Source organism: Cornus florida, unplaced genomic scaffold (assembly GCF_030987335.1).
Source record: "Cornus florida cultivar Cherokee Brave unplaced genomic scaffold, ASM3098733v1 CherokeeBrave_3.0.0_Hap2_Chr06, whole genome shotgun sequence".
NCBI classification, from domain to species: Eukaryota; Viridiplantae; Streptophyta; class Magnoliopsida; order Cornales; family Cornaceae; genus Cornus; species Cornus florida.
The window spans coordinates 96,219,969-96,247,113 of record NW_026775576.1 but is presented as its reverse complement, the minus strand read 5'-3'; the positions used below and the strand labels follow the sequence as shown (position 1 = coordinate 96,247,113).

The following is a 27,145-nucleotide window of genomic DNA, read 5'->3' as shown; positions in this document are numbered from 1 at the left end:
AGCAACAAAAAACACAACAAAAAACACATCAAGACAGACAATCCTTAGCTGCTAAACTACAAATATCAAACAGAATCTGAACAAGTGCCACATCATTTGGTAAATGACTTCGAGACAACGTTGCAAGAGCATGGGCAACGTCATTGCCATGCCTATGAACATAGCTAAGAGAAGATGAGGAAAAGCTCTGAAGCGCCACTTGAACATCAAAAGAAATCGCATTAATTTCCATAGGCCCATGATTAACACCAAACACAGCCTTGACCACAACAAGAGAATCACATTTAAACCAAACATGAGCAAAAGAAAAAGACAAAGCCCATAAAACTGCTCTACGGAAACATTCAGCCTCTACCAATGTCGCACTGGAAGCAGAGAAAGGACTAAACACCACTGCCTGCAAAATTTGCCTCGAAAAGTCGCGAAAGACTTCACCACCACCCCCTAAATGGGCCGAAACAGAAAAGGAAGCATCCACATTACATTTTACAATACCTGAAGGAGGAGGAAACCATCGGGACAAGGAATAAGACACCAACGACCCGGATTTATCTCCAAACAAACTCTTTGGCAAACTCAAATGGAAGGACCTTGAGGCATCCTTGAATTCCTAAAAATAGGAGCATGCCAAATTAACAACCCTTTGCGCATTCCAAACCTTACCATTAAAAACAAGCTTATTATGAGCCTTCCAAATAAACTAGCAGCAACAAGCAACAAACCCCAACACATCCACCCCCTCCTCCAGTCTCCCCCACTGACGAACCAAACCCAACCACCAATCAGCAAAAGAAGAAGGGCAATTAACAAGCAAATCAAACCGTAGCGGTGAAAGCTTCCAAACCTGAACAAAGTGAGGACACCGAAAAAACAAATGCTCAATAGATTCCTCATCCACCTCAACAACAAGGCCATAGCCAAGGAGACATTTTCTAACTGGAAGAGCCACCTTATAACATCTCCAAAGGAAATGCTTAAGCTTAAGCTGGATTTTGTAAGACCAAAGACTATCCCATAACAACTGAGCAACATGATCCGGATGGGAAATCTCCAGAGACCTACCTCCACTACACAATAGATGATAAGCCAAATGATACGCCGATTTCACAGAGAACATACCATTATTCTCACAATTCCAACCCAACACATCCGGTTTAGAGAATAAACTAAAGCTGCATTGAAGAATATGATCAACAATGTCCGGTGGAAACAACTGGTGAAACAATCCCACATTCCATCCCTGGTTGGAATGATCAATCAAGTCAGCCACAAATTGGGGAGCCACAGAAGTAGCGGGTAATGGAAGCGAATGAGACAGGCTAGGAACCTAACGATCCGCCCATATATGAATAGACCTCCCATCTCCCACATTCCATCGAGAACTGGTCGCAATAAGAGATTGAGTAGACCATATACTCCGCCAGGCCTATGAAGGATTAGAGCCCAACTGGGCGTCCAAAAAAGAACAATGGCAAAAATATTTGGCCTTAAACAACTTAAAAGCTAATCCATGCTGAAGTACCTGAAAGTTCCACCCCTGTTTAGCCAACAATGCCGTATTAAATGCTTCGAAAGCCCAGCCCCCCTTCCTCTTTCGACACACATAAAGACTCCCAGGCAACCCAATTAATATTGGGAGAACCATCCGGTTTACCCCATCAGAATCGTCGGACATGTTTCAGAATGGAATGGCATAGATTTCGTGGTAACTTAAAACAAGACATCACATAAGTAGGTAAAGCACCCAACACTACCTTAATTAATACCCCCTAACCAGCAGGATTCAGTAATAGGGATTTCCAAGACGTTAATCTATTAGCAACCCGTTGAACAATGTAATGGAAAACATCCCATTTGGATAGACCAATAATTGCCGGCATACCCAAGTACTTAGCATAAAGATCGTCCTCTTTAATTTCCAACAATTGTCCTATCCTGGACTTATCCTCCTCTAGAGTATTTTTGGAGAAAAAAATAGAGGATTTAGCAAAATTAATTTGTTGACCAGATGTTTTTTCATACTTCTGGAGAAGAGTCTTAAGAAATAAAATATCTGAAGTAGCAGCTCTGCAAAAAATAATAGAATCATCCGCAAAAAATAAATGTGAAATTGCGGGAGCGTGCGGATAAATTCGAATACTGGAAAGAACTTTATGTTGGAGGACCATCTGCAAAGAGAGAGAAAGAGCTTCTGCACACAAAATAAACAAATATAGGGATAAAGGATCCCCTTGGCGTAAGTCACGGGTAGGCTTAAACAATCCCACAAAGCAACCATTAATCAATACAGAATAAGAAATCGTAGAAATACAAGTATAAATAATTTTAATCCAATGAGGGTGAAAACCCAATTTAGCAAGCATTGCCAACAAAAAAGACCATTCAATTCTATCATAAGCCTTGCTCATGTCCAGCTTCAAAGCAAGAAAAACATTTTTTCCTTTGCGCTTATTTTTTAAATAATGAAGAATTTCATGAGCAATTAAAATATTATCCGTAATATGACGCCCCGTAACAAAAGCACTCTGAGAATCGCTAACAAGAGAGTGAATAAATCCCTTGAGGCAATTTGTGATCACCTTAGCAACAATCCGATACGAGACATTGCATAAAGAAATAGGCCGGTAATGTGAAACTTGGGTGGGGGCATCATTCTTAGGAATTAACACTGTATTAGTATGATTCATACTAGTAAGAAAGTACCCTAAATGCAAAAAGCTACTGACTGCGGAAATTACCTCATGTTTAACCAAAGGCCAGTACTGTTGGTAGAACAGGGGCGTCATGCCATCAGGCCCTGGAGCTTTACAGGGTTGCATAGCAAAGACAACACATTGAACTTCCTCTTCGGTAGGCGGTCGGAGCAAACTCTGGTTCATCTCATCAGAAACACGTGAAGGAACATGACGGAGGAACGAATCAATACCAGCCGGGCATTGAGTTTGGAACAAACCTTGGAAATATTGTAAGAAAGTATCCTGAATTTGGGAAGCATCCTCAACCCAATGACCATTCATATCTTCAACACCCGATATATGATTTCTACGCTGCCGCCGAAGTTGACCATTTATATCTTAAACACCCGATATATGATTTCTACGCTGCCGCCGAATGGTGGATGCATGGAAAAATTTAGTATATTTATCACCCAATTTTAACCATTGAATTCGAGATTTTTGATACCAGTATAATTCTTCCTGTTTCCATGAGAAGTGTAACTGAAGTTCAATTTTAAGAACTTGTGCAGCATCATAGTCAGTCGCCTGCTCCTTCAGGTGTTGAAGCTGAATTTCAGCCTGCCTAATATTTGTCCGAGAATTTGGAGTTGTGGTACGAGCCCATCGAATTAAAGCTTTCTTACACGATTTAAGTTTTTCGGACCAACCATACATGCAAGAGCCATGAATCGGCACACGCCATGCATCACGAATAATGTTGCCCCACTGATCTTCAGACACCCACCGAGCATCAAAATGAAACTGACGAGGTTGGCAGACCAGCACCGGTAACAGGCCTATAAGGAGGGCACAATGATCAGAACCTGCAACCGTGAGATGACGAATGCGAGCTCTCAGAAATAAATGACACCACGTCCTGCTAGCTAAAGCTCGATCCAAACATTCCTGAATATTCGCCAAGCCTCTACGCTAATTACACCAGGTAAACGGATACCCATCAAACCCCAAATCTAAAAGCCTACAATCATCCACCATGCCCCGAAAATTACGAAGAACGCAAAAAGGTTTCGCAACCCCACCCTTCTTCTCAGAGGACGACAACAAATCATTAAAATCCCCAATAATGAGCCATCGGTCAGGCCAGGACAACCACATTCTTTTGAGATAATCCCACTGCGCCGCTCAGATACTATCATCGTGACTAGCATATATAATCGTAAGTATCCAAGTGCTGGTGCGACCAGAATTGAACTCCACAGTAACCTGAAAATCACAATAATCAACAATACGAAAAAGATACTTCGCTTGCCAAAACAGAGCGATTCCACCCGCCTTACCCACAGGGTTAACACACCAACTGTTTGCAAATTTTAACCGTTTCTTCAAGTGCTGAATTTTACATGAAGCATTTTTTGTTTCCAATAAAGCAATTAAATCCAGAGAATGCTTCCTATTAAGCTTCAGTAATTGTTGTACAGTTATAGGATTGCCCACACCCCGACAATTCCAAATTAAAAATTGCATATGACTAGGATGAGGCTTAGAGCTCGAAAACGGAGTAGAACAGAGAGGGTTACGCACTGCTGACGAACCGGGATCAGAAGAAAAGGAGAATGAACGAGGAGGGAAATTACCAAGACCAGCAGAAGTCCAGCACGGCTGTTCATCATGGTCGCGTGCAGCGGATTGCCTCTCAGGTGGTCTAACAGGATGGAGAACAGAACCTTGGCTCAAAGGATGGGCCAAAAGAGAAGGGTCCAGCCCAGAAGGTTTAAATGACCCGTTATCAATCCACCGATGGGCCTCTACTGGGCGGGAATAAGAAGCCCACTTGGAAAGAGAAGGACAGCCCAACCCACAGGACCGACCATGAGTGCTCCTTCCAGACTCTTCTAACCCACCTCAGGATTCATTCCCGGCACCGAGGGAACTCACCACCGGCAAACCAATCGGCCTTCGCACAGAAGACATAGCACAACAATCACGATCCCCCTCGGCAAAAACCATCGGCATGACAACAAGCGATCGGAGATAGTTGCTAAAAGAAACAACGCAAGAACTAAAAACCCAGGCCACCAACAAATTCCGGCCAACACCACACGAGAGAACCCAGTCTAACAAGAACACCCACCACACTAATTCAGTAAGAATGTCACGGCACCACCAAAAAATTGGTAAACCTTTTTACAGAGGTACTTTGCAAATAACAGTCTCTCTTTTCTTTTCTTTTTTTTTTCTTTTTTTTTTTTTAATAATGTCTTCCTACTGTTTTTTTTAAGTACAGTTGGAATGGAAGGTGTTTGGACGAATTTTGAACAGCCTTGTTTGAAGAAGCCAAATCTGAATTTGGAAATGTATGCGACTTGAAGGAGGAACTTAGGTGGTCTCTCTCACCTGCCTGTAGCTTACCAATTCTCTTGGATAACAATAAAAATATCTACGCATAGTCTATAATTTGTAAACAAATGATTGTCTTCTTTTGGAAAAACTGCATTTCTTTAACCCTACTTTACCAAGACATATGAAGAATTTAGATCTAACAATAACTCTCTGCAACTTCACTTTCAAAAGGCATTTGACTACTTCAAGAAATGGTTCATAACAAGTTCACCTTGCAACTTAGCTCTTCATATTGGGGCTTCTACAAGTCAAGCTGTTACAAATCTTTGGCAAAATGCTATTCTATTATGCCTCTTCCTAGAACTTGTTAAATCTATTCATCATTCCTCCGGTTGTGCACATTTACGTTCGTCTTCACTGAACTATTGAAATTCATCAAGGGAAGCTTCCTCCAGAATCTACAGTCCTTGTGGCTTGGTAATTTCTAGCTCTAGTGAGTCTCCTCCCTGATCCATGAATCGGTCTCTGCCTCTTTTTGATGATCTTCAATGCTAAGGTTTTCAATGGAACTGTAATGTCCAGGGGAAGAAGTATTTCTTCTAATTCATGCCACTCCAGATCTTCAAAATCGCCATCCTCATACACCACCCTGTACCAACCTGTTTCCTTGTCGAACTCGGTCACTTTCCCATTATAAAGCTGCTCCCCAAACAACTTGCGTACTTCTCTTCCTTCCAACCATTCACCAAAACTTACATTTCTGTGTGATTCTACATCACTTGTGATGTCACAGAGAACAAATGTGCCGTCACTTGGAGACACAGGTGGCACTCCATTTATAACAACAGCAGGGTCTCCAGATAACTCAAAAACCCCAGTCGATACAGACTCCGATTCATCTGCTTTGTGCGCATTCTCCATTTCAAGTGATCTTTCTTATTAAGCTTGCAGAAAGAATTCAACGAACTACACACACAAGGAATGATCTGATGATCTTTTAATACGCACAATAGATCACATTAAGGCTTTGAAGTGTGACCAAACTTGAGCCAAGAGAGAAGATGACCAAACTTGGCAATCATAAGAATCTGCATCACCAGAAAAATTAAAGTATAAATCATAAGCATCTATAAAGAATTGTTGTAATGTGGCATAAAATGCTCACTTGCTATGAAAAGTGTTAAATTTTGTTAGACAACTAAAGAATGAAATATTACACAATATTCAGATCATGGAAAAACTTTTCATATATCACCCCAACGTTCCTGTGCAAGTTATGCTTCATCACAAGTAGCGAAGAGTGAGTTATTGTGCAAAAGAAACTGATCAAATCATTGCCATAACAGGTTTCGGATTATATGACTGCACCATTTTTTTTCAAAAAATAAAAAAATTTGAGCTGTTGGGTTACTAAGAAGTAAGAATGACTCGTCCTTTGTTTGGATAGAGAAGGTATATATTAACAACAGAATGCTTTTTCTATCTGGATAGAGAAGATATTAGACATATTTATTCCATAGCCTTTGCAGCAATTAATTAGTAATTGTTTGTATAGCTCCACATTCCATGCTCAACTATGTTGTGTTATTATAGAAATGAATCAAATTATTCTCAAATTTGTTGAAATTCACAACTCTTGCTGGTATGCCTAATGCTACTGTAATTCCATTTTTTTATTCGATTTCTTCTAGTTAGCATCACTTATAAGTTTTTAATTTACAGACACTACAGATTTAGTATACATTTGTGCAAAAAAAAAAAAAAAAGAAAAAAAGTTAGGTCTATCTCCAATCTTTCACCTCAAGAACTTGCATTGACCATTGCCCTAAAATATTTTTCAGATTTAACAATCTAACAAATCAAAAATCATATACTGACTACTCCAGACAAACAAATGAATGACATAAAAGGAATCATTCAAAATGCTTCGACAGAAATCGATTGCAAAATGTAAAAGGACTAAGCAAAACTAACCTGATATCAGCAACCCACGACTTCAGAGTATATTATTTAAAGGTCCATTTCGATCTTCATACTAAAATCTATTAATTTGGTATCGATTCTTGAAGCTAAAATAGATAAAGAATCAAAGGGAATGGTAAGATTGAGAATAGAATTGCTGTAATTGAGGAAGAATTAAAGGATTTGTCAGAACCCTAATTATCAATGGAACCAACCAGGGAGCTGCACGAACAAACCCTAAAATGGGAACAGACGGAGGGGAAGGCAATACTGGTTATCCGATGTCGTACTGCTGTTATTTCAATCACATGTGATTCAAGTAGACAAAATAATAGGGTCATTTTTGCCCATTATTGCGTGTGTGGGAATTTTTTTTTTTTTTTTTATAAATATTTTTATTTTTTATATACACTTTTATAACATTTTATATAATAAAATCAAATTTATAAATACATGTCTCCACATCTTCCTCATACAAATTGAATTTATCCATACTTACAAAAATAAAAAATGTCTCTCTAATTTTTTTTTTTTTTTTTTTTTTTTAAATGTACTAGATAAAATGTTTGCTCGTAATTAAAACTTTTTGTCTATCATGTAAAAAATAAATAAATTGGCTTTCACAGTGTAAGTTTGAATATTTTCATATTTATATTTTAATAAGCCATATGTTATAGTCACAAGTCATGTAAGATGTATTTTAATATTTATATAAGTCAATCAAACAAATATAATTCAATACTTTACGTGCATTATGTCTGTTTCACACACATACATATAAATTTATAAATTGAATGTTGTCAATTTTTTTCAAATGAGTTAAAATCATAAAACTCCCGCCTATTATTAAAACTATGCATAAAAGCCCTATTAATTTTATTTTTTTACTATTAAAAAAAATAAATAAATAAATAAAACTTTAAAAAGGCTATTAGATCACAAAGTATCTGATGGAGACATTTAACTATTTATTTAAAAATCAACTAATTAAAGCAGTTTGTTATAAGGACTTGTGAACATTGTATATAATGTACAAATTAATAAGGCATATACAATGTTCCTTTTCACTTGGAATTAATTCTAAAACATGGCTACTACATCAATTGTATATATAATATATTAAAAGTAGGAATTAAACCGTTTACATATTAGTGAATATAAACTTGTAAATAAAAGAAAATTAATACATTGATAATGCTTGGTAGAAAATTAGCCAGAAAAAAAACTACTATATATACAAAACAATGAAAAATACAGTATTACAAATAGATGAATTCTAAAGGCTGGGGATTTTAATATTTTTCGTTTATTAATTATATTGAACTAAGCATTAAGTCATATGTAATTTATAACCAAAACACTAATTCATTTATATCATAATGGAGTCATACCATAATATAAGTATTATAAAAATAAATTAAAAGATTTATTCTATTCTTAAAGGTTAACCTCAAATTAAAAAAACCGTCTTTATGCCCACTGCTTTGGCTTCTCTAATCACCTTTGCGTTTACACTGCTCTTTTGATTGATCTATCTTTTTGTGTTGCATATTTATGTTTTCTTCTCTGCAACAGAATTTTTCATGAACACCTACCTAGGCTGTATGTTGTATGTCATTGGACCATGTGGGGTAAGAGATTGGCTTCACAATCTTTTAAATGAGCTTTCATTTGTCGATTCTTCATTTAAGGGTCTGTTTGGATAAATAGGGGAGAAAAGAAAAGAAATGATAGTATTAGTTATGAGAGAAAAAAAAAAAAGAAAAAAAAATAAAGGATAGTAATAATTTATATTGGTGTTTGGATAGATAGGAGAGAAAAGAAAAGAAAGGATAATTATTCTTATTTGGATAAGATAGAAGAGAGAAAAAAAAACAGAAAGGATAGTGACCAAATTATTGTTTTACCCTTTATAATAGTCATCACCTTACACCTTTTTCTTTTTTCTTTTTAAATTGAAAGTAGAGTTAAATGTCTCTATCCAAATTTCTCCAAATTTTACATTCCTACGGTGAAGTAATAATCAGGCTTTTTTTTTTCTTTTCTTTCCTGAGGCCTGTGCACAAACAACAAAAAGCAAAATAAATGAGAGCTTTGAAATTGACTTGAATGCATAGCTCAAGTTAACAATTTAGTGTGTACAGAATGCTTAACAGAGACCAAGACTACTCAACAATTGGGACATAAATAGAATTACATAATTGGGACATAAATGGAATTACATTTTTGTATGTGGATTTGTGAAGGGTATTTTGAGTATTAAAAATATACAACTTACTATCCCTCCCTATCTTCTCAATTTAGGAGAGAAAGTATATAAGAGATAGGTAGGAATAACTATCCCTCCCTATCCTCTCTTTTCTCTCTACTTAAATTAGCCAAACACACTTTCACACTATCCTCTTTTTTCTTTTCTCTCCCTGTCCCCCCAAATCAGCCCTACCAAACAAACCCTTAGTTTTATATTGAATGATTGCCTGATTATATTCATATCTTTGTAATTAATTATTCCCGTAAAAAAATTCTTGCTATTGGATATCCATTTATATCTTTTGTCTTGATCTTGTTTATTTGGATTGCTTCCTGCAACTACAATTTGTGTGCCTAGATGCTGATTCTCTTTATGTGGTTCTGTATCATAAAACTGCATTAGAATGTGAAAGTGAGCACTGTCTGTATAATTAATTATTAAGAACAAAACACTAACCACTTAACATGTCTTTCTTTTCTTTAAAATATAAATATATATATATATATATATACAGATTGGTAGACTGTAACAACTCAATTGGAATTCTCAACAGTTCTCATAATTTCTTTTGCTAAACTCGAGATTTGTCCACAAAAACTGAGACCTATTATTAATAATCACCACTCTTTCGAGATTTGTCCACAAAAACTGAGACCTACGATTAATAATCACCACTCTTTCAATTTCTTTGGCAAGATACAAAGATGCACTTCTACATTTCCTTCCAATTTTAATTTTTTGAAATGATACGAAACGAGCAAATTATAGAAAATTTGATGAAAAACCTCAATGGCAATAATTTGATTTATCTCACATTGAAGTTGGCTTTCATAGGTATAAAACTTGAGTACATCTCAAGTGCAAGTCACCCAAAAATAACCAAAAAAAAAAAAGTGTTCTGTTTCGGTCAAATTATGATTATGTAGGTCTGGAAGTGGACATAATTATAATACAAACAATAAATGGTATTTAAGAGGATAGAGCAATTCCAAATAAGGTTTCTGGACGCTTCAATTTCTATTTACTTACTGACTTCAATCTGTAGCAACAGCAGAGTTAGTCTTTTGACCCTTAATCGCAGAGTTAATACATCAAAGAGTGAATCTTTTGACCCTTAATCGCACTTTTTACAATAACAAAGTAAATCTAAAAGAACATACAAGAGAGAGCTATAAAGTTGGCCAAAAACCAGATGCAACACTTCGATCTCTATTTGCATATTGTCTTCGTATCTGTCCATACTGAAAAGAGGTCATGTTCGGATACTTGAATAAACCTGCACAAATTAGTGGGAAGGATGATCAATGGAATATTGGAATGTATAATGCATATCCTGTGTAAAATACTCAAAAAAGTAAGGTTGTGTCGCGAGGGATCATTACATAACGAACATCTCTTCTTCCTAAATATAGAGACCAAGACCATAGTCTATTAGATAATACCGGTGTAAACATATCAGGATCACTTGAGCTAATGAATATTTGCACGCTATTATTTTCAGAACACAACCATGTGTGCGACACAAGTGTTGGAACATCTGGGACTCTATGAACTACATTTCATGAAAAATCTAAGAATATAGTCACAGACTATTTTTTTAGGAGCACCACCACTGAATGAATTAATGTTCAATGTTTGGGATATTCACAGCCACAGAGAAAAACAGAGTTGCTGCATTTGATTCAAATCCAGATCAAATTCTGGAGGAAAGACCAATTTCTTGTGGAATAGACGTCAGTTAGACCAGATAAAACTATTAAATATCAACCAGTTATTCCAAAACTGCACCAAATGAAAAGAAAATTCGTGAAGAATTTGAAATATATTCACAAAGATTGATTATTTGCAAGATTTGAATATTATTTGTGAGTTTAACAGAACCAGGTTTTGTACTTTGATTGAGAAGTACTATGTACTAAATCCCCAGTGGGATAGAGCAGTTGGCTAGGAGCATGTAAAGCAGACGCCTCCCTCAACAAAATTCCCCTCTCGTGGAACCAGCCTCCACGCAACTTGGGGGTGTAGATATGTGCCTCGGAAATTAGTAAGAGTGTAAACGGACTTCAACGCTTGCGGTCTACTTGGGTTAACAGATTCAATAAGCAGTTGCGATAAGACCAGGATACGGTAGAGCAATGGATACAATGTTGATGACAACCAAATGATCAAGCAAGAAATTGCATTACAAATTTGGGAAAGCACACCTCTTTGCTATTCTTCAGTGTAATCAATCAACTTGAGGCGTAGCAGCTTGAAGCATTTCAACAATGAAAGTCTTCACATCCCTGCAAAAGTTTGGGAAAGAATGTAAATACAACCTACCCAGAAAAGCAATCCAACTCTAGTTAAGGACGAAGTCTTCATACAAAAATACTTCTGGAACTTTACTCCCTTTGTTATTCAATGCAATGACAAAATTGCCCTTTTAACATCTGGCTCTTTTTATAACGTCTCTGTTCCTTCCTTTGGGACTTGATTCTCATATCTTTCTCCTCACTTCTCTCCCTCTTACAATCCCTTGTTTTGACCTTAGTGGATGTCAATCAAGCTTAAGATTTAAACTAGATTGTGGCATCAGAAACTCCCACCCATGCTAAAGGGATTAAGAATGGTGGAAATTAGGATATGTAATAATGGAGAAGGAAGATGAATGGTGGAAATCAGATTTAAAATTTTGATTTGTGTCAGAAATTCCCATTCATGTTAAAGGGAGGAAATTCAAACTGGAAAACGACAAAATGGTAAAAGTTTCAGAGATCTCCCTCCCCTTCCCCCCATCCCCACTCTCTCCCTAAAGAAATCCACCAATTTTATTGTTGTCACCGCCACTAGGAAATTCATTGGTTCTTCCACAGTCATCATCACCACAGCAGTAATTCCTTTCTTTTCAGTTGGGTCTCAATATTGGGATGAAATTTCTACTGTTCAATTTCAAATTATAAATCTTAAATAATCATTCCACCTTTCCTCCACATTCAACTAAACCCAGAAAATTGAAAAAGGGCCCTTCTTTTTCCTAAGGATATCTCTTTATTCTTCCTAAAAAAAAATTCTTGTACCAAAAGTACAAATTCTGATATTGCCCTGCCTCTGCGGTGAAAGAGAAAGTAAGTGATATGTATAATAAATTTGAGACCAGACCCTTATTGTGCAATCCATTTGATCAGAATGTAACAATAACCAAGAGCAAAGGTAAAGAACAAAGAAAAAAAAAATTCAGCACAAGTTTCAGAGTTATGGTAGATCATTCAAATTTGAACGACTCACTTTCTATCCGTTGCACGTCTAGGGAAAGGGATTCGAAGCTTGAAAGTGCTCCCTTGATAGCCAGCCTGATAGAAAACAAATTGTAAGCACAATTGTGAAGGGGATGGTTGAGATAGGAAAAAAATGTGAACCCAATAAGGCTTGCTAAGTTTTTAGCAAAGAGAATCCTTTCACCAAATAGTCTATTTTCCAGCATGTGTCACTACATAATTAGCAACCAGCAAAAAGAGCCTCAACAACTTCAACGAAAGACCCAATCTTCCCGTCATATATAGCAGGAAAAAAAACAATAATAAGTCCTACAATTATTAGGAATAAACAGAATATGAAATGGTAAATATCAGCATCACCTTAACGTTGAAACCAAGACTGTCCAAATCCAGCATGTGAGCAGAGTCCACCTGGGGAGAACAACATAAAATCAATTTTTTGAAACATATGCTGTGACTGCTGTCCACTATAATTTCACTATTATTTAACTAAACAGCCATTTCTATGCTGAGGAATTAACTAATACAAGAGAAATGGCAGATATAATAACACAAGCATCCTTTAAAAAGATGCCACATCAACGAGCTACGTACAACATCCACAACTCAGTAAGTGAAACTTAAAACCATATTAAGTAATCCCCTCACTAAAATTAGATTTAACAAAGGCCGAAAGAAAAGAAGGGGATTTTTAAGGTTTCATCCAACAAAATACAAGTTTTGAAAAAACAGGGATAATTACTGCACATTTTGGTACAACACTGACACCCGTAAACTAAACAAGTTTGAAAAAGTGGCTGGCGTAAGATGATATGATTTGTTTAATAATGCAAATTGATTGGGAACAACAAATTTCAGTTTCATTTTGGTGAGAACATTTTCCATTGTTACTTTTTTTTCTCTTTGTTTGGATAAGTAAGACGTGCACACCCATGTCCCAACCGACATTTGAACTCAGGGAGAAGAGGAAGGGGGTGTCATAAAAGCAAACTTGATCAAATCATTAGCTTAAAATCCATTCTGGTTATGGCTCCAAATCCATTAGGACAGAACATTTTCGTTTCCAAGTGAAATAGGCCTAGTTGGATCCCCAATTTGCAATCATCCTGGTTTATCTATTTCAATCAGTTGAGTTATTTTGGTTTTTTAATAGTTAAGATCAAATTTCCAGCTAGATAATACAAAAATAGATGGTTCAAAGGAGTCTTCTGGATTACTGGGATTGATGTCGAGTGTTGTACGATAAGCTTTGTATCTTCTGCATGATCTCTATTCATGTGGGACTGACAAGTGACAATAACATAGAGTTAAATAGAAATCACAGAAGACTGCATCAAAGGTAAGAAAAAGCGATATGTAATCCAAAGGCACATGTTAGAAGGTAATACCGCAACTGGCTTAGAGAACTGAAATATTGGATCAACTTTTGCCATTCTATACTCTTCTTTGCTGAACTCTGAAAGTAGTACAAGATATTATAAATGAGGAAAGACAGTTTTAATAAGAGAAATCAAACGTGGTAAGGCAATTGGCAGGAGGCACTGAGAATATGAACAGATAAAATATTCAGCAGCAATAGCATAAGAAGGGCACTGTCTCTTGTATTTTGGCACTTAAGCAACATGTCAGCTCCCCCTTTTGTCCCAACCCAGTCCACATGTGCACACCAGAAAGGAAGATGGATGGATGATACACAAACCTCCTGATCCCAATGAAGCTGTGGCAACCCCTGAGACATATCGTACAACTTTGGGCTCGATGCGTATAAATTGGAAATCGCCAAAATCATCCTTCATATTCAAAATTTTCTCTTAATATTTTATCTAAATAAATAGGGGAGAAAGCATAACAATTATCGAACCATGATACATTGTATGCCAGATAATGAATGAGCAAAGGTTACCCAGAAAGCCCCAGGATGCCTTGCCAAGTATGCAGTACGAATAGTTTCTATATCTTTCTCAGAAACCTATAGAATTGATCACAAGAAAATTTATTTTTAATGATCCAATTAAGGGTCAGTGGAGTAAAATGCAACAACCGGCAAATGAAAAGAACATAAGCAGCATAATTTAGGACAGGTTCTTACCCCACCAACAAATGGAGAAAAAGAAAAAAGAACAAAACAGTAAAATATTAGAAAAAGTTAAAGACTTACAGAAATAGCATCACCATGCACTGTTATTACTAAATCAGTCCTATCCTTAGGATCTTTTGCCACAAGCAATGAGCATTTGGGATTAGATAGGATGTCCTGCATATAGCAGCATTGTTCCAAATAATTACCTGACTTTTCAAAGACTAATATTTCCTCAAAGAATACGAAACAAAGAGGTCATAAACATTTATTCGAACAAAGTGTTAATTCATTTGGTTATAAGGATAAAGAAAGTGTATCAGAGACATTCTAAGAATAATGAATGTCTGGGACAATCTAGGTTTTGACCTTGACCGAGCTCATCTTAACGTACATGAGAACATGTAGCTACATTTTTTTTTTTGATAAGTAAAAAAATATATTAGAAAAACGTTCAAAAGGGGAACATGTCTCTAATACAAGAATAAAAAAGGTCTAAGGACCAATGGAATCCAAGAGGTCAAAGAAATCATTAATCGAGGAGCATGCACTTCCTCTTACATAAGAGAACAGAGAGCGAAGAATATGAATTTTTAAAGTAGCTAAAGACGATTCTTTTCCTTCAAAGGATCTGTTATTCCTTTCACGCCACAAGCACCACCACACACAATGTGGAACAATCTACCAATAATCCCGAGCTTGTTCTTTGACAGGACACCTTTTCCAAGTGTTAATCAATTGAGAAGAGTGCTTAGGCATTACCCACAAAACGCCAAACATGCTAAAAATAAAACTCCAACAATCAAATGCCACAGGACAATGCAAAAGAATGTGGTCCATGGATTCACTATCAGCTTTACATAAACAACACCAATTAATAATAAAGTTGTCTCTCTTTCTCAAATTGTCCAATGTCAAAATCTTCCCTAATGTGGCAGTCCAAACGAAGAATGCGATTCGAAGAGCAGCTTTAGAGCGCCAGACAGACTTCCAAGGGAACTCAGGACCAACGAAATTGGACAAACAGATAAACATAAAGTGGACACCAAACCGACCATAAGCTAAAGGAACCCACAAAATATCATCACACCCTCTGCCAACATCCTTCTGTCTATACAACGTATCCAAAAAAAACACAAGCTTCCTCCATTTCCCAATCCTGAAAGGGCCGCCTAAACTGCACATCCCACGTAACTCCATTGTTATCAAGTTGATAACAATCAATCACGTAAACATGCTTATTGGCTGCAATACTGTAAAGCCTAGGAAAGGAGTGAGACAACAGCTAATCGCCGCACCAAAGGTCCTCCCAAAAACGAACATGTCTGCCATCACGAACTTTGAATCTAATATGTGTGGAGAAAACATCCCAACCCTTCCGAATGAATTTCCACACACCAACGTCTCCCGTAATAGTGACTGAAAGAGATGACCAGCCCCCACTCTCTTCACCAAAACGACACGAAACAACTCTTCTCCACTGACGATGGCATTCCCTTCCAAATCTCCATAACCACTTTCCCAAGAGAGCACGATTAAAAGGAACAATTTTTCGAATGCCTTACCCACCTAACCTCAACGATTGGCCGACTTGATCCCAATTGACAAGATGATACTTAAACTCATCTCCCCTTCCACCCCAAAGAAAATCCCTCTGAATTTTTTCAATCCTTTCAGCAACAGAGCATGGAATTTGAAACAGAGATAAAAAATAGGTAGGAAGGGATGAGAGAGTACTCTTAATGAGTGTGACTTTCCCCCCCTTAGATAGATACTGTTTTTTCCATCCTGCTAATCTTTTCTCATATCTATTAATCACTGGATCCCAATTCCCAACTTGAGTAAAAGAAACTCCCAAAGGCAATCCTAAGTAAGGAAGAGGAAAAGAACCAACTCCACATCCTAAAACAGCAGCTAAGGAGGAAATATCTGGAACATCCCCCACTGGGACAAGCACACTCTTTCTAACATTAATCTTTAGCCCAGAAACCGCTTGGAAGCAAGCGAGAGTGCACCTCAAGTATCTGAGTTGAGAAACTTCAGCATCACAAAATACCAAAGTATCATCAGCAAATAATAAATGGAAAATCTGCATCTAATGCTCAACATCTCTGCCAACTCTGAACCCCCTGATGTAACCCAAATCTTCCGCTTTTCTCATTAACCTGCTCAAACCTTCCATGACAATGAGGAAAAGAAAAGAAGATAATGGATCTCCTTATCGCAGACCACGCGAGCTAGCAAAAAAACCCGTAGGTGAACCATTCATGAGAACAGAAAACATAACTGACGAGATACAAGTTTCAATCCATTTAATCCACCTATCACCAAACCCCATCCTCCGAAGCAGATACAGAACAAACTTCGAATTAACATGATCATAAGCTTTCTCAATATCAAGCTTACACAAAACGCCAGGAATCCCACTTCTTAATCTAGAGTCAACACATTCCCCAGCAATAAGAACAAAATCCAAAATCTGCCACATTCAAACTATTAATTCAACAACTATTTCTTGTACAAAGCATTATGATATACCCTTATCATCAAACTTAAACATTCTCTTTGTTCAAGGAGTGTCCAAGCATTCCCTTTTCTATTTCTGTTTTATCAATTGAAAAAGCACTAGTAACCATTAGGAACCATTGTATTGCAATATAAATTTACATATAAGTCAGAAAAAAGGACGATTTTCACTTGCAACTCGCAATATCTCTTAGGATATTGCCAAAATCATTCTAAAATTTGAAATTTTATTTGACTATGAATTTTAAAGTAATGGTGCAAACCTTGGTATGAACTTCCAAGCTGCTGATTGCTAATATCGGACATCCATATGCATCACACACAAAGTCAACCATCAACCCTGACGGATAACCCTCATGCTTCTGCAAATGAAACGGTAATTGCAAATAAGTTGAGCCAATAATTTGGAAAAGGTAATATGTTTTCAACTTTTTGCAATCAATTATGTAGCTTCTATTTGCATTTGTCAGTTGTACAATTTGGCATGATAATTGTTTACATATTTTTTTTTTCTTCAGTTGTGATTAATTGAAATTGATTCATTAGAATTATTATGGAAAATATAACAATTGTTATGCTTTGATACCAATTGATAGATCTGTGGAACCGAAACCCTAGGATCTGATGTGTCAGAGTGTGAGCGGTGAGTTTGACCTATGGGGTTGAATAGGTCTTATGAATATTATTTTGCTTTTAATTAAATTTTCAATTTTTTGTTGATCCCTTTTGAAATCCAGTTAGCTTGTTGTGAAGATTGATATTTGAATTCTAGTTACTTTTTAATTCCTTCAATCATTCTCAAAATCATGCAACAAACATAAAGTATAATAGAGTATAGCACAAACACAATTTTTACATAAAAAACCCAAAACGGGGGAAATCACAGGACCTAGAATAGAATTCATTAGGATAGTTGTAAGTTACTATCAAATTATCACATATTTGTCCATTCAAGCTGTCCGTCCTCATCCTTCCATTCATATAATAATGCCAAAGTAGAATCCAGAAAATAAAAGCTCCATTTAATCAATCATCCCGAACATCCACAATTTTGATCTGGTTCCAATAATACTGTTCCAAATAACAGTGCAGAAGTAAAGGCTCAACTTATATGATCTGGTTCCAATAAAAATAAATAATTGGCAAAGGATAAAAGAATTCTTACATGAGATAAAGTAGAAAGCACGCCGCGTAAACTGTGATCAAGAACCGTCCGAATTTCTTCAATTGGAGGAAGCCTAGCAGCCTTTTCCTGCAATAACAACCCATGATTAATAAGATGTACCAATATATATACATAGACACACACCTATATATCTATAGAGAGAGAGAGAGGGGAGGAGAGAGAGAGATTATAAAGTTTAACCTGATAAGCTTGAATGAGTTGAAAGACACTTAATTCACCAACAGCATCCCAAGAAGGCACAGTCTGATTGACAAAAGAAATTCAAGAAAAATAGAAATATAAATTACTCAAACAGGAAGTGCAGGCCCAATGAACCTCTGCACAGATATCCACCACCATTTGTTAATGTTTTAAAAATATAACAATTTTTAAATTTGGGATACAATTTTTAAATATCTTATTCGCAGTTACATGTTTAGACTATTGACAAAAACATAATAAAATAAAATAAAATTTAAACCAGCTAGTCTTATAAATTATATATATCTTTCCAGAAGAAAAAAAATAGAAATTAATAAAACAAGTTCTTGTGTAGTTAATCAACTGACACAAATATCACTGAGTTTGTAGATCTTTTTCTGAGTAAGTCTCATTTCCATTAGAAACCCTCAAACAAATGGTAACAGGTATTAAAACACAAAATATGTTATCGAAACAAGTAACTTCGTGCAATTCAATAATGTGTTATCCCAATTATTTGTAGCGTTCATTTCTAAATCAAATTGGCTTCACTATTTTTCTTTTACCTGCGGCTAAAGTTTGAGAGTAATCAAATGCCAATAAAAGATTTCTCCACTTCTACCTTATAGGCTTATATATGGGGCTTTTGAGTGATAATGCAATCTTTAGTGACAGGTTTCTCAATGGTTGCCACATTTTATGTGTCATTTGACAGCTACTATAATTTCAAATTAACCAGCTCCGTTTTTATGTTATAATTAGATAAAATAAGTATGAAACTCGTAACAAGTTGTAGAAAGCATTCCACTAAAACGTAAAACACATCTCTTGAGTAGACAAGTTAGTTGGTACTCTAGGTTTAACGGTCTTCATATAATTAAAACTGAACTGATATAAGCCTTTTTGAGGATGAAGAAAGGGGAGTATCTAGTACCGCAAATAAGCATAAAAGTTTATAATATTTACATGAATTACTCCACAACTTGTTTTCTTTTTGAAAATAAAATTAGAAACATAAAATCAATGGTAATGGGACGAAAGCACATCCACATAAAGCTTAAATGGAAAAATAAGAACAAGACAAAGGAAAAGTATCTGACACAAACTCTAAGAATAGAGAATATATTTGAAAGGAACACCCTCCCAGCCATTACAAAGTATCTGTTTCCATAACCTTGTTGAAAATACTTAATCAGTAATATCACTCAAATAGACACATATTAAGACATCTCCAAACTCTAGGATGATTACTCATTAGCCTTCGGCCTTCCATAAGATTTGTACAGATTTTTTTCATATTTCAAGTATAGAAATACATATTTTTCATATTTCAAGTATAGAAATACATACCGAACCTATCTCTAAAGATAAATGCTTCCGAACAACAATCCCAGATACAGCCTGAAAAATAGCATTTGACACAATGTATATTACTGTAGCAACTAACAAAAAGAACTAACAACTAAGAAAAATATAATAAAATTTAAAGAAACACGACAAAAGTATTTCTTAAATAATCCTTACTTCACAAACATCTTCTGCATGCCCCGCAAAACATAGCGAGCGAGAGTCAATCTTTTTATAAGCACCCCAAGTACTTGTGACCTGGAATGGGTAATGTGAATTATCAATTACAGAATCATAATAATAGAACAATTTTATTATGCAATTACAGAATCAATACAAGTACACATAATTCAATCAGACATGCAGGGAGACCTGCAAACAAGAAATTAATATTCACTACATACAATGGAAACACTACTGAACCAATATAATTAATGATTCGGAGCAATTCCTCATGATGAGATGGGAAGTATACACACCTTTGACGGTCGAGAAAACTTGACAGGCAATACTTCAAATGAGCCATCCTGATCCTGGTTAGGTGTCATAAAAACAATACCATTCACCTTAAGCAAAATAGACTTCTCACTTCTATTTAAAACATGCAACTCAAGACCCACAGTGTCCAGCAAAGGACATACAACACTAAACTCTCAATTCTTTTTATTACGTATTGTTAACATACTTACAAAAAAAAAAATGTTTTAATAACATGCTTAACATTCGTTGATTATAGATTTACTTACTTGCTGTGTATCATCAATGATCAGCAAGGCACTTTCTGGACCTAGAACCAAATATTAAAGTCCATGAAAAAAATTTACAGTACAAGTGATTATCATAAACAGAATAATAGGAAATATAGACCAAGAACCACAGAATAATTGATTCATATAGTTGCTGACAAGATTAGTCATTGTGCAGCATATGAGTTCATTTTTAGTTTATTAATTAATTTAAGACAACTAAGAGAAAACCAAATTACTATAATTATACAGCCACTATGAGAAACACTTTACCAAAAGCATACTATGAGTTAGTACCCAGGAAGATCACAAATGATTCCGAAGTTACAATTATTCATTCCATTAGGAACTTTAATTTAAGTATATTTCAAAGGAATATAAAATTTAAAGAATGCACAAACCATCATATTCACGTTGGCATTCTGCCTGCCCTTGTTGTTCTTCACGGAATTTTGATGTCAAAATATGTTGCTTGGGAAAGAATTCAACGCCCGTCACATTTCCTGGACCAGAGTTTTGACTATCAGGGCTGCCTTGTGGTCCAGAAGGCCCTTGTGGTGTGGCAGGTGGCTGACGGGGAAGACTGATGGGGGGATTCAATGGTTCCACAGTCCAAGGGCTGACAAAGTTTTCATTTCGATCCGAGTGTTTCCATTGCACCTGAACATCCAGTCAATTGACAATAAATTACAATAATTAAATTCGACAACCTAACGTATAATAAAACGAAAACAATTAAAGTTGAGTTGATATACCTTCAGATTATACCAAGGATCATTATGGTAAACTGAAGTCACTCTACCTTCAAACCACTTTATTCCTCCAGCATCCTTGGTTTCAAAGGCCTTTCGGAACAACATTCCTGGCTTCCACAAAAAATCCAAAGCCTTCATAACATCAGATATTCCCACGCAAAACTGGGGACCCGCCGCTCGTGGGTAATAGAGAACCTCGTGGAGCCCTACTATATGCCATTGAAACTTCGTGGCTAACTGATGTAGCCCTCTCGATCCTGCTCAGTTCTTTTGCAATCCCTACTAGGACTTCATCAGCTTCAGCCTTCATAAACACAATAGAATCACCACGTTTGAGTTGGTTATTGTTTGCAAATCTTCTCCAATCCCCCCTTAGGTGATCTTGACTTTGTGCTCGCTTAAAAGTATGTCTGAACTCCCAACTTGTACCGGATATGTCATTCACAAGGATTGTCTGCTCTTCAGATTCTGAATCCATCGGCGGAAAAATTGTGTTAACACAGTGTTTCAAAACAGCCAAGGGACCATTTGCATCAGAACTCGTTAAAGTTTTATAAGACAATGGGTAGTCAACTATATCATCTCGATGAATCTTTGCATATCCCTGATCTAGTGAAGGATCCATGGGAACGAGTCCAATTTTTGCAACCGGCTCATTTGTGTCTGGATTTGCAAACAAAGTAAGCACTGAAACTTGACAACTAATCATTTGAGCACGACTGTCAGCTAGATGAAACTCAACCCCTACATGCTCGGCGTGCCCCTTAGGGAAGTAATAGACCATTGCCCCCGGCCATGGCACCTGCGCCATACTTCCAGCTGAAGCAAACCATAGCTTATCCTTCTTATTCATTGTACAGGCAAAACAACCTGAAAAAAATATCAAGACAGATAAAAGTTGTTAAGTACATATTAAGAAAAAACAGAATAGAGAAAAAAAAAAAAAAAAAAAAAAATTCTCTTAGCATTATTTATAAAAATATGCTTGCATTACAGACGCATGCAAATAGTTAGCTAATATGCATAGATAAACCAGGTAATTATAATATCTAACATTATTTATTAAAATATGCTTGCATTACATACCATCACTGCATGCAAATAGTTAGCTAATATGTATAGATAAACTAGGTAATTATAATAGCCGAGCCTCTCTAATATCATAGGATTATTCAACACCAATGCACAAAATTGAAACCCTAGGTTACAAATCTAATATCAAATATATATTATCGAATCCAGAAAACATGTAAAACTAAAGGACTGTAAACATGGAAACCATACATATAGATCGAAAAAACTTACAAATCTCGAAAATTAAAGAGTCATGGAAACATGTAAAAACTGTAGCCTAAATAAGAAATATAAAATAAAATTAATTAACAACTTTCCTTTGTATAAATTTTTTACATTTTTGTTTCTTTTTCACTTCAAATCTTTCTTCTTCTTTAATAAATCAACATACACAAAATTACAGAAAAGAAAGCGAGAGGAGTTAGAGGATTTCTCTAAATCAGGAAAACATGTAAACCTAAAGGACTGTAGACATGGAAACCAAACATAGATCGAGAAAATTATTAGAATCATGGAAACATGTAAAAACTGTAACCTAAATAAGAAAAATAAAATAAAATAACTTAATTAACCACTTTCCTTTGTATAAATTTTTTACTTCCATAGATTGATTTTGTTTCTTTTTCACTTCAAATCTTTCTTCTTCTTCAATAAATCAACATTCAAAAAATTACAGAAGAGAAAGCGAGAGGAGAAGAATTATACTCACACCGCGTCGCTTCAGAGGATTTCGGCTTCGCTTCAGAGGATTTCTCTAGGGCTTTCTATTCTAACGGTTGGGATTGGGTGTGTTATATGGGAAGATGGTTCGCGGTCTTCGTTTACATTTAAAATTTGGAAAAAGTACTAAAACCCCCTGAACTATTTAAAAATTCCAAATCCCCCTGTAGTATTGGTTATTTCATATCAGCCCCTAATAATAATAATAATAACAATAATCATATTCCAAAAACAATAATGCTGTTCGGGAAGTTTTTCATATTATTAACCATTTGTTTTCATATTGAACCTATGGTAAAATAATAATAATGATAATTATTGAAAAAACATATTTTAAATGTATAGTTGGTGATAATTGTTTTTTAAAAAAAAAAAAATTCCATACAGTAATGTGATAATTAAAATTAAAGGATTAATAATAAAAATACAAAAACTCTCACAAATCTAAAATAGTTTGAAGTTTTAACCGTCAAGGAGGATTCAAAAAAAGTTTAAAAAAAAATATAAAAAAGAAAAGAAAGCATAATGAATTGGAGTTGAACTAAAAACAAAGAATTTATAAGAAAATATTTATAAAATTATTACTGAAAATGTTAAGGAGAAGAAAGAAAAATAGTGTTAATTGTTGAAAAAAAATAACTAAATGTGTTAATGTTAAGGGTTGTGATATTCAGGCAGAAACGTCTTACCTACTTGCTAGGCATAATGCATGTGACCGTCCAGTTGGCAAAATTAATCCCATTTGGCATCAACATCATCACACGTCGTCTATTCTCCTTATAAACGATATGAAGACCACCGTCATCGACACCAAATATCGACGTCCTCTTCATCATATTATGCCGGCTCAACATACGTCACAACCATCACCCAACTCTAGCAATGCTACTTTTCACGAGCGCTTACGTGCCGGCATCGATCAACATCTTCATCATCACTCGCCCGGAGAGTGAATCTTCGGTAGATTCTTTGCCGCAGGAATGGTGACTTCTTCTACGACGTCGTCTCTTGTCGTAACTCCACTGAACACTAAATTCGTCGAGCTCAAACCCATCACAACCCAATTTAGTCCATTGACTGAACCGAGAGCCTTCACGCGTCGGTAACCATCACAAATCCAACCACGGCAGCCACGGAAAACTCATCACACCTCCGTCTGCAACACGAGTGTTAATTACGCGCCTCACGCACTCCACGCCTTCTTCTTCCAGATCACGTGCCCCACACGCCCGATGCGTTTGCTCCCCTCACCTCACCTCCAGCACCATTCAACCCAAGCCACGTGCTTACGAGAAGCTTATGGCCAGAGTCATCACCTATCAATCTGCTGTTCCAAAATCGTTATTCGATCTGCAACAACAACTCGCCGGCGACTACATATCACGTCAAAGAACATTAGATCGCGACTGTTACAAGCATCAATAGCAACTTAGCCGGCGACTCAACTCACAACTATAGAACACGACAGAACAAAAGATCGATAAATTAATTTCGTGAAAAAAAAAAAAAAAAAAAAAAGAACAACAACACAATCTCAGCTTCTCTCCGGCGGCTGACCTAGTTCTGGCATCTGAGATTCCGGCCATACTCTAGTAACCGTGAGCGTCAACAAGAACAACAACCCGAGAACTTGGTTGGTTCGGCGAGTCTAATTTTGGTTCAGGATAACGTGGGAGATTGTCATGACGTGGCTGGCCACGTATGCTTGTCTAACAAATCTGTCAAAATGATCGGCCCAAATATCATTTTCCTAATGTTAAGCATGTGATGTGAGACTGTTAAAGAAGATTTGAAGAGGTTTCGATATTTAGGACATGCTTTAAAATTTCAATTTTATTTTGGGGGGCCAATTCTTAAAATTCATTACTTATTATATATAATTTAATAAATTTTATGATGGAATATATATAATTTTCAAAAAGTTGGGGGATGGGGGCATGGCCCCACTTGCCACCGTATGATACATATTACAACCAACTTAGCCAAGGATTTAGAATGCTTAAATAGAATATTAGAGAAACAATCATGCTGTTTTGGGTTAATTATACTCTTTGTTATTATTATTATTATTATTATTATTTAATCACAAACACTTGGAATTGGTTACATTAAGCATATGATGTCTCACAAATAGAACTGAGACATGTGAACTTATATGCTTAATTAAGTAAGGACTAAGGACAGAGAAACGACAATCTTAGGACAGAGAAACGACAATCTTCTTCTTCTCACTTTTTTATTTTTTATTTTTTATTTTTTATCTTCTTCGAGGAATGCTTCTCTTCTTCTGTGTGTTTTTTTCTCACGAGGACGCTCTAGCCAATCAATTGGATTTCTGCAAACTCTCGGAAGAGCAAGAGCAAGAAAATTGTGATTGCTGATTCGGTGGCCTCCGAGGGGCTTCAACTCTGCGCTCATAGTCTGGTTGGGAAGCTCTACTCTGATAAACCGGTGAAGTTGTTTGGGATGAGAAAGACACTCAGTGAGGCATGGGACTGTGATGGTTTGCAGATGTATCAGATTAAAGAGCTTATGTTTCAGTTTCTTATTCCTCTGGAGGAGGATAGTGAGCGCATCTTGCGCAATTATCCCTGGAGTTTTGATGGAGACCTTCTCTCGATCCAACAATGGGTTCCAGAGTTTCAGTTCTATCCCGAATCTTTTCGTTCTGTACCCTTTTGGATCCGAATTACCAATGTTCCCTTGGATTTGATGACAGAAGGGGCGCCTAAGGAATTAGCTTCCTCTTTTCTGACTTGTGAGAAAGTTGAAGTTCACGATTTGGGTTTTGCCGGGGGACGTTATATTCGTATTCGGGTTTGTGTGGATGTGTCAAAGCCATTTAGACGAGGGCTCAGGATTGTTCATGAGGGTAAACGAAAATGGACGAAATTGCGCTATGAACGTCTCCCTTCCCTTTGTTATTTTTGTGGCAGAGTTGGTCATGCAGTTCGTTGTTGTCCGTCCAAGCTTGATTCTGATCCAATTGATGATCGGCAGTTTGGTTGTTGGTTGAAAGCTTCGGGATTGGTTGGGAAACTTCTTAAGAATCAGAAAGGATCCAGTTCGGCTAACTCATCTTTCGGCCCTTTGCCGTGATCTACTTCAGTCGTCCCAATTTCCCTGGTGATAGGGGAGCCCGCCGACGAGGTACACAGTGTCCATAGCGATTTTATCAATTCTTGTGCACCAGTGGTTCAGTTCATTAATGCTCCAGTCAGACTTCAGTTTGACTCTTTTCCCTCGGGGGTTGGTCCTATCAGTGATAGGGGCCCAAGTTTGATGGGTGGGCTGCCCATTCTTAATGATCCAGGTTGTATCCATTTCTCTGCCCCTCGGGCTTCGGCCCAGTCTTTCGGATCCTTGGATACTAATATTCCAGACGGTTTTATCTCTGGTGAGCCTTATAATTACCCTACTGAAGTCAAGCCCAATCCGAGTACGGACTCCTCTCACCAAGTTTTTGATTCTCAGTCATTTTTTAGTCCAGACTTAAGCCCATCTATGGAACCTGTTATTGTTCCTATTTCCTACGCTGAGGAGTCTTCGTTACCCCCTCCTATTTTGCCCGATCCTTGTGGTGTTGATGGTTCATCAGTCCCCTCTCTTGTTATCTCTCCTATCTCGGTGATGCCGACAAAGGCGACCTCCTCGTCGGCGTGGAAGAAGCGAGCTTGGGTGGCCAGTGTGCACAGATCGGAGACTCCCACCCCTCCCCCCAAATGTAAAGCTGAGGTCCTTCAGGTTCCTCCTCTCATCGTTTCTAAGAAAGCTAAGGGGGTGGTTTTAGATGCTGATTTTCAGAACTCCTCAGTTGTGTCCTCTTCCCCTCAATCCAATCCGATGGTGGCAGCCTGCCTTCTAGGGCCCCAACCCCCTTAATGAGAGTTCTAGTGTGGAATTGTCAGGGTTTAGGGAACCCCCTGACAGTTTCCCAGTTGAGGAGGTTAGTTTACCTCTATTCGCCCCCTTTGGTTTTTCTTTCAGAGACAAAAAATGTGGGTGATCGGGTTGAAAAAATTAGAACTTTATTTGATGGTTTTGAT

The 27,145-nt window shown here is 36.7% G+C and overlaps 4 protein-coding genes across 6 annotated transcripts; 1 reads left to right on the top strand and 3 right to left on the bottom strand.

Moving 5' to 3' along the window:
- Positions 1-28: 28 nt before the first annotated feature.
- LOC132314650 (uncharacterized) lies at positions 29-1,675 on the bottom strand. The gene is made up of 3 exons (XM_059813487.1): positions 1,523-1,675; positions 767-1,240; positions 29-610 (listed from the first exon to the last, which is right to left on the bottom strand). The coding sequence occupies exons 1-3, from the start codon at positions 1,673-1,675 to the stop codon at positions 29-31; spliced, it is 1,209 nt and encodes a 402-aa protein (XP_059669470.1).
- An 8,542-nt stretch (positions 1,676-10,217) lies between these two features.
- Positions 10,218-22,209, bottom strand: LOC132313110 (uncharacterized). Of its 3 annotated transcripts, none has more exons than XM_059811769.1 (18): positions 21,306-22,209; positions 20,952-21,210; positions 20,551-20,591; positions 20,284-20,337; positions 19,982-20,062; positions 19,808-19,858; positions 18,458-18,520; positions 18,257-18,343; positions 17,355-17,453; positions 14,647-14,742; positions 14,392-14,457; positions 14,188-14,278; positions 13,877-13,944; positions 13,706-13,771; positions 12,849-12,899; positions 12,499-12,563; positions 11,436-11,516; positions 10,218-10,507 (listed from the first exon to the last, which is right to left on the bottom strand). In XM_059811769.1, the coding sequence occupies exons 1-17, from the start codon at positions 21,441-21,443 to the stop codon at positions 11,459-11,461; spliced, it is 1,434 nt and encodes a 477-aa protein (XP_059667752.1). In that variant the 5' UTR covers positions 21,444-22,209; the 3' UTR covers positions 10,218-10,507; positions 11,436-11,458. The 3 variants fall into 3 exon arrangements, with proteins under 3 accessions (XP_059667752.1, XP_059667754.1, XP_059667753.1); XM_059811770.1 differs by lacking the exon at positions 10,218-10,507 and adding an exon at positions 10,579-11,308; XM_059811771.1 differs by lacking the exon at positions 13,706-13,771.
- Positions 21,448-22,158, bottom strand: LOC132314649 (auxin response factor 18-like). Its single transcript, XM_059813486.1, has one exon. It carries the CDS (start codon positions 22,156-22,158, stop codon positions 21,448-21,450), a length of 711 nt encoding a protein of 236 aa, XP_059669469.1.
- A 1,870-nt stretch (positions 22,210-24,079) lies between the features above and the next one.
- LOC132314648 (uncharacterized) lies at positions 24,080-26,198 on the top strand. Its single transcript, XM_059813484.1, has 2 exons — positions 24,080-24,112; positions 25,419-26,198. The coding sequence occupies exons 1-2, from the start codon at positions 24,080-24,082 to the stop codon at positions 26,196-26,198; spliced, it is 813 nt and encodes a 270-aa protein (XP_059669467.1).
- Positions 26,199-27,145: the final 947 nt, after the last annotated feature.

What these genes read in the sequence shown, in the direction of transcription:
- LOC132314649 (XM_059813486.1), bottom strand. Translation starts at nt 22,158, where the DNA reads ATGAATAAGAAGGATAAGCTATGGTTTGCTTCAGCTGGAAGTATGGCG.
- LOC132313110 (XM_059811769.1), bottom strand. Translation starts at nt 21,443, where the DNA reads ATGAAGGCTTTGGATTTTTTGTGGAAGCCAGGAATGTTGTTCCGAAAG. An exon ending in TGCATGGTGATGCTATTTCT is followed by an intron (nt 14,458 to 14,646) that starts GTAAGTCTTTAA and finishes TCAATTCTATAG; the next exon opens with GTTTCTGAGAAAGATATAGA. An exon ending in AGTTCTCTAAGCCAGTTGCG is followed by an intron (nt 13,772 to 13,876) that starts GTATTACCTTCT and finishes GTCACTTGTCAG; the next exon opens with TCCCACATGAATAGAGATCA.
- LOC132314650 (XM_059813487.1), bottom strand. Translation starts at nt 1,675, where the DNA reads ATGTCCGACGATTCTGATGGGGTAAACCGGATGGTTCTCCCAATATTA. An exon ending in AACAGGGGTGGAACTTTCAG is followed by an intron (nt 1,241 to 1,522) that starts GTACTTCAGCAT and finishes CATTCCAACCAG; the next exon opens with GGATGGAATGTGGGATTGTT. An exon ending in CTGATTGGTGGTTGGGTTTG is followed by an intron (nt 611 to 766) that starts GTTCGTCAGTGG and finishes TCCTATTTTTAG; the next exon opens with GAATTCAAGGATGCCTCAAG.
- LOC132314648 (XM_059813484.1), top strand. Translation starts at nt 24,080, where the DNA reads ATGGTGACTTCTTCTACGACGTCGTCTCTTGTC. An exon ending in CTACGACGTCGTCTCTTGTC is followed by an intron (nt 24,113 to 25,418) that starts GTAACTCCACTG and finishes AGGACGCTCTAG; the next exon opens with CCAATCAATTGGATTTCTGC.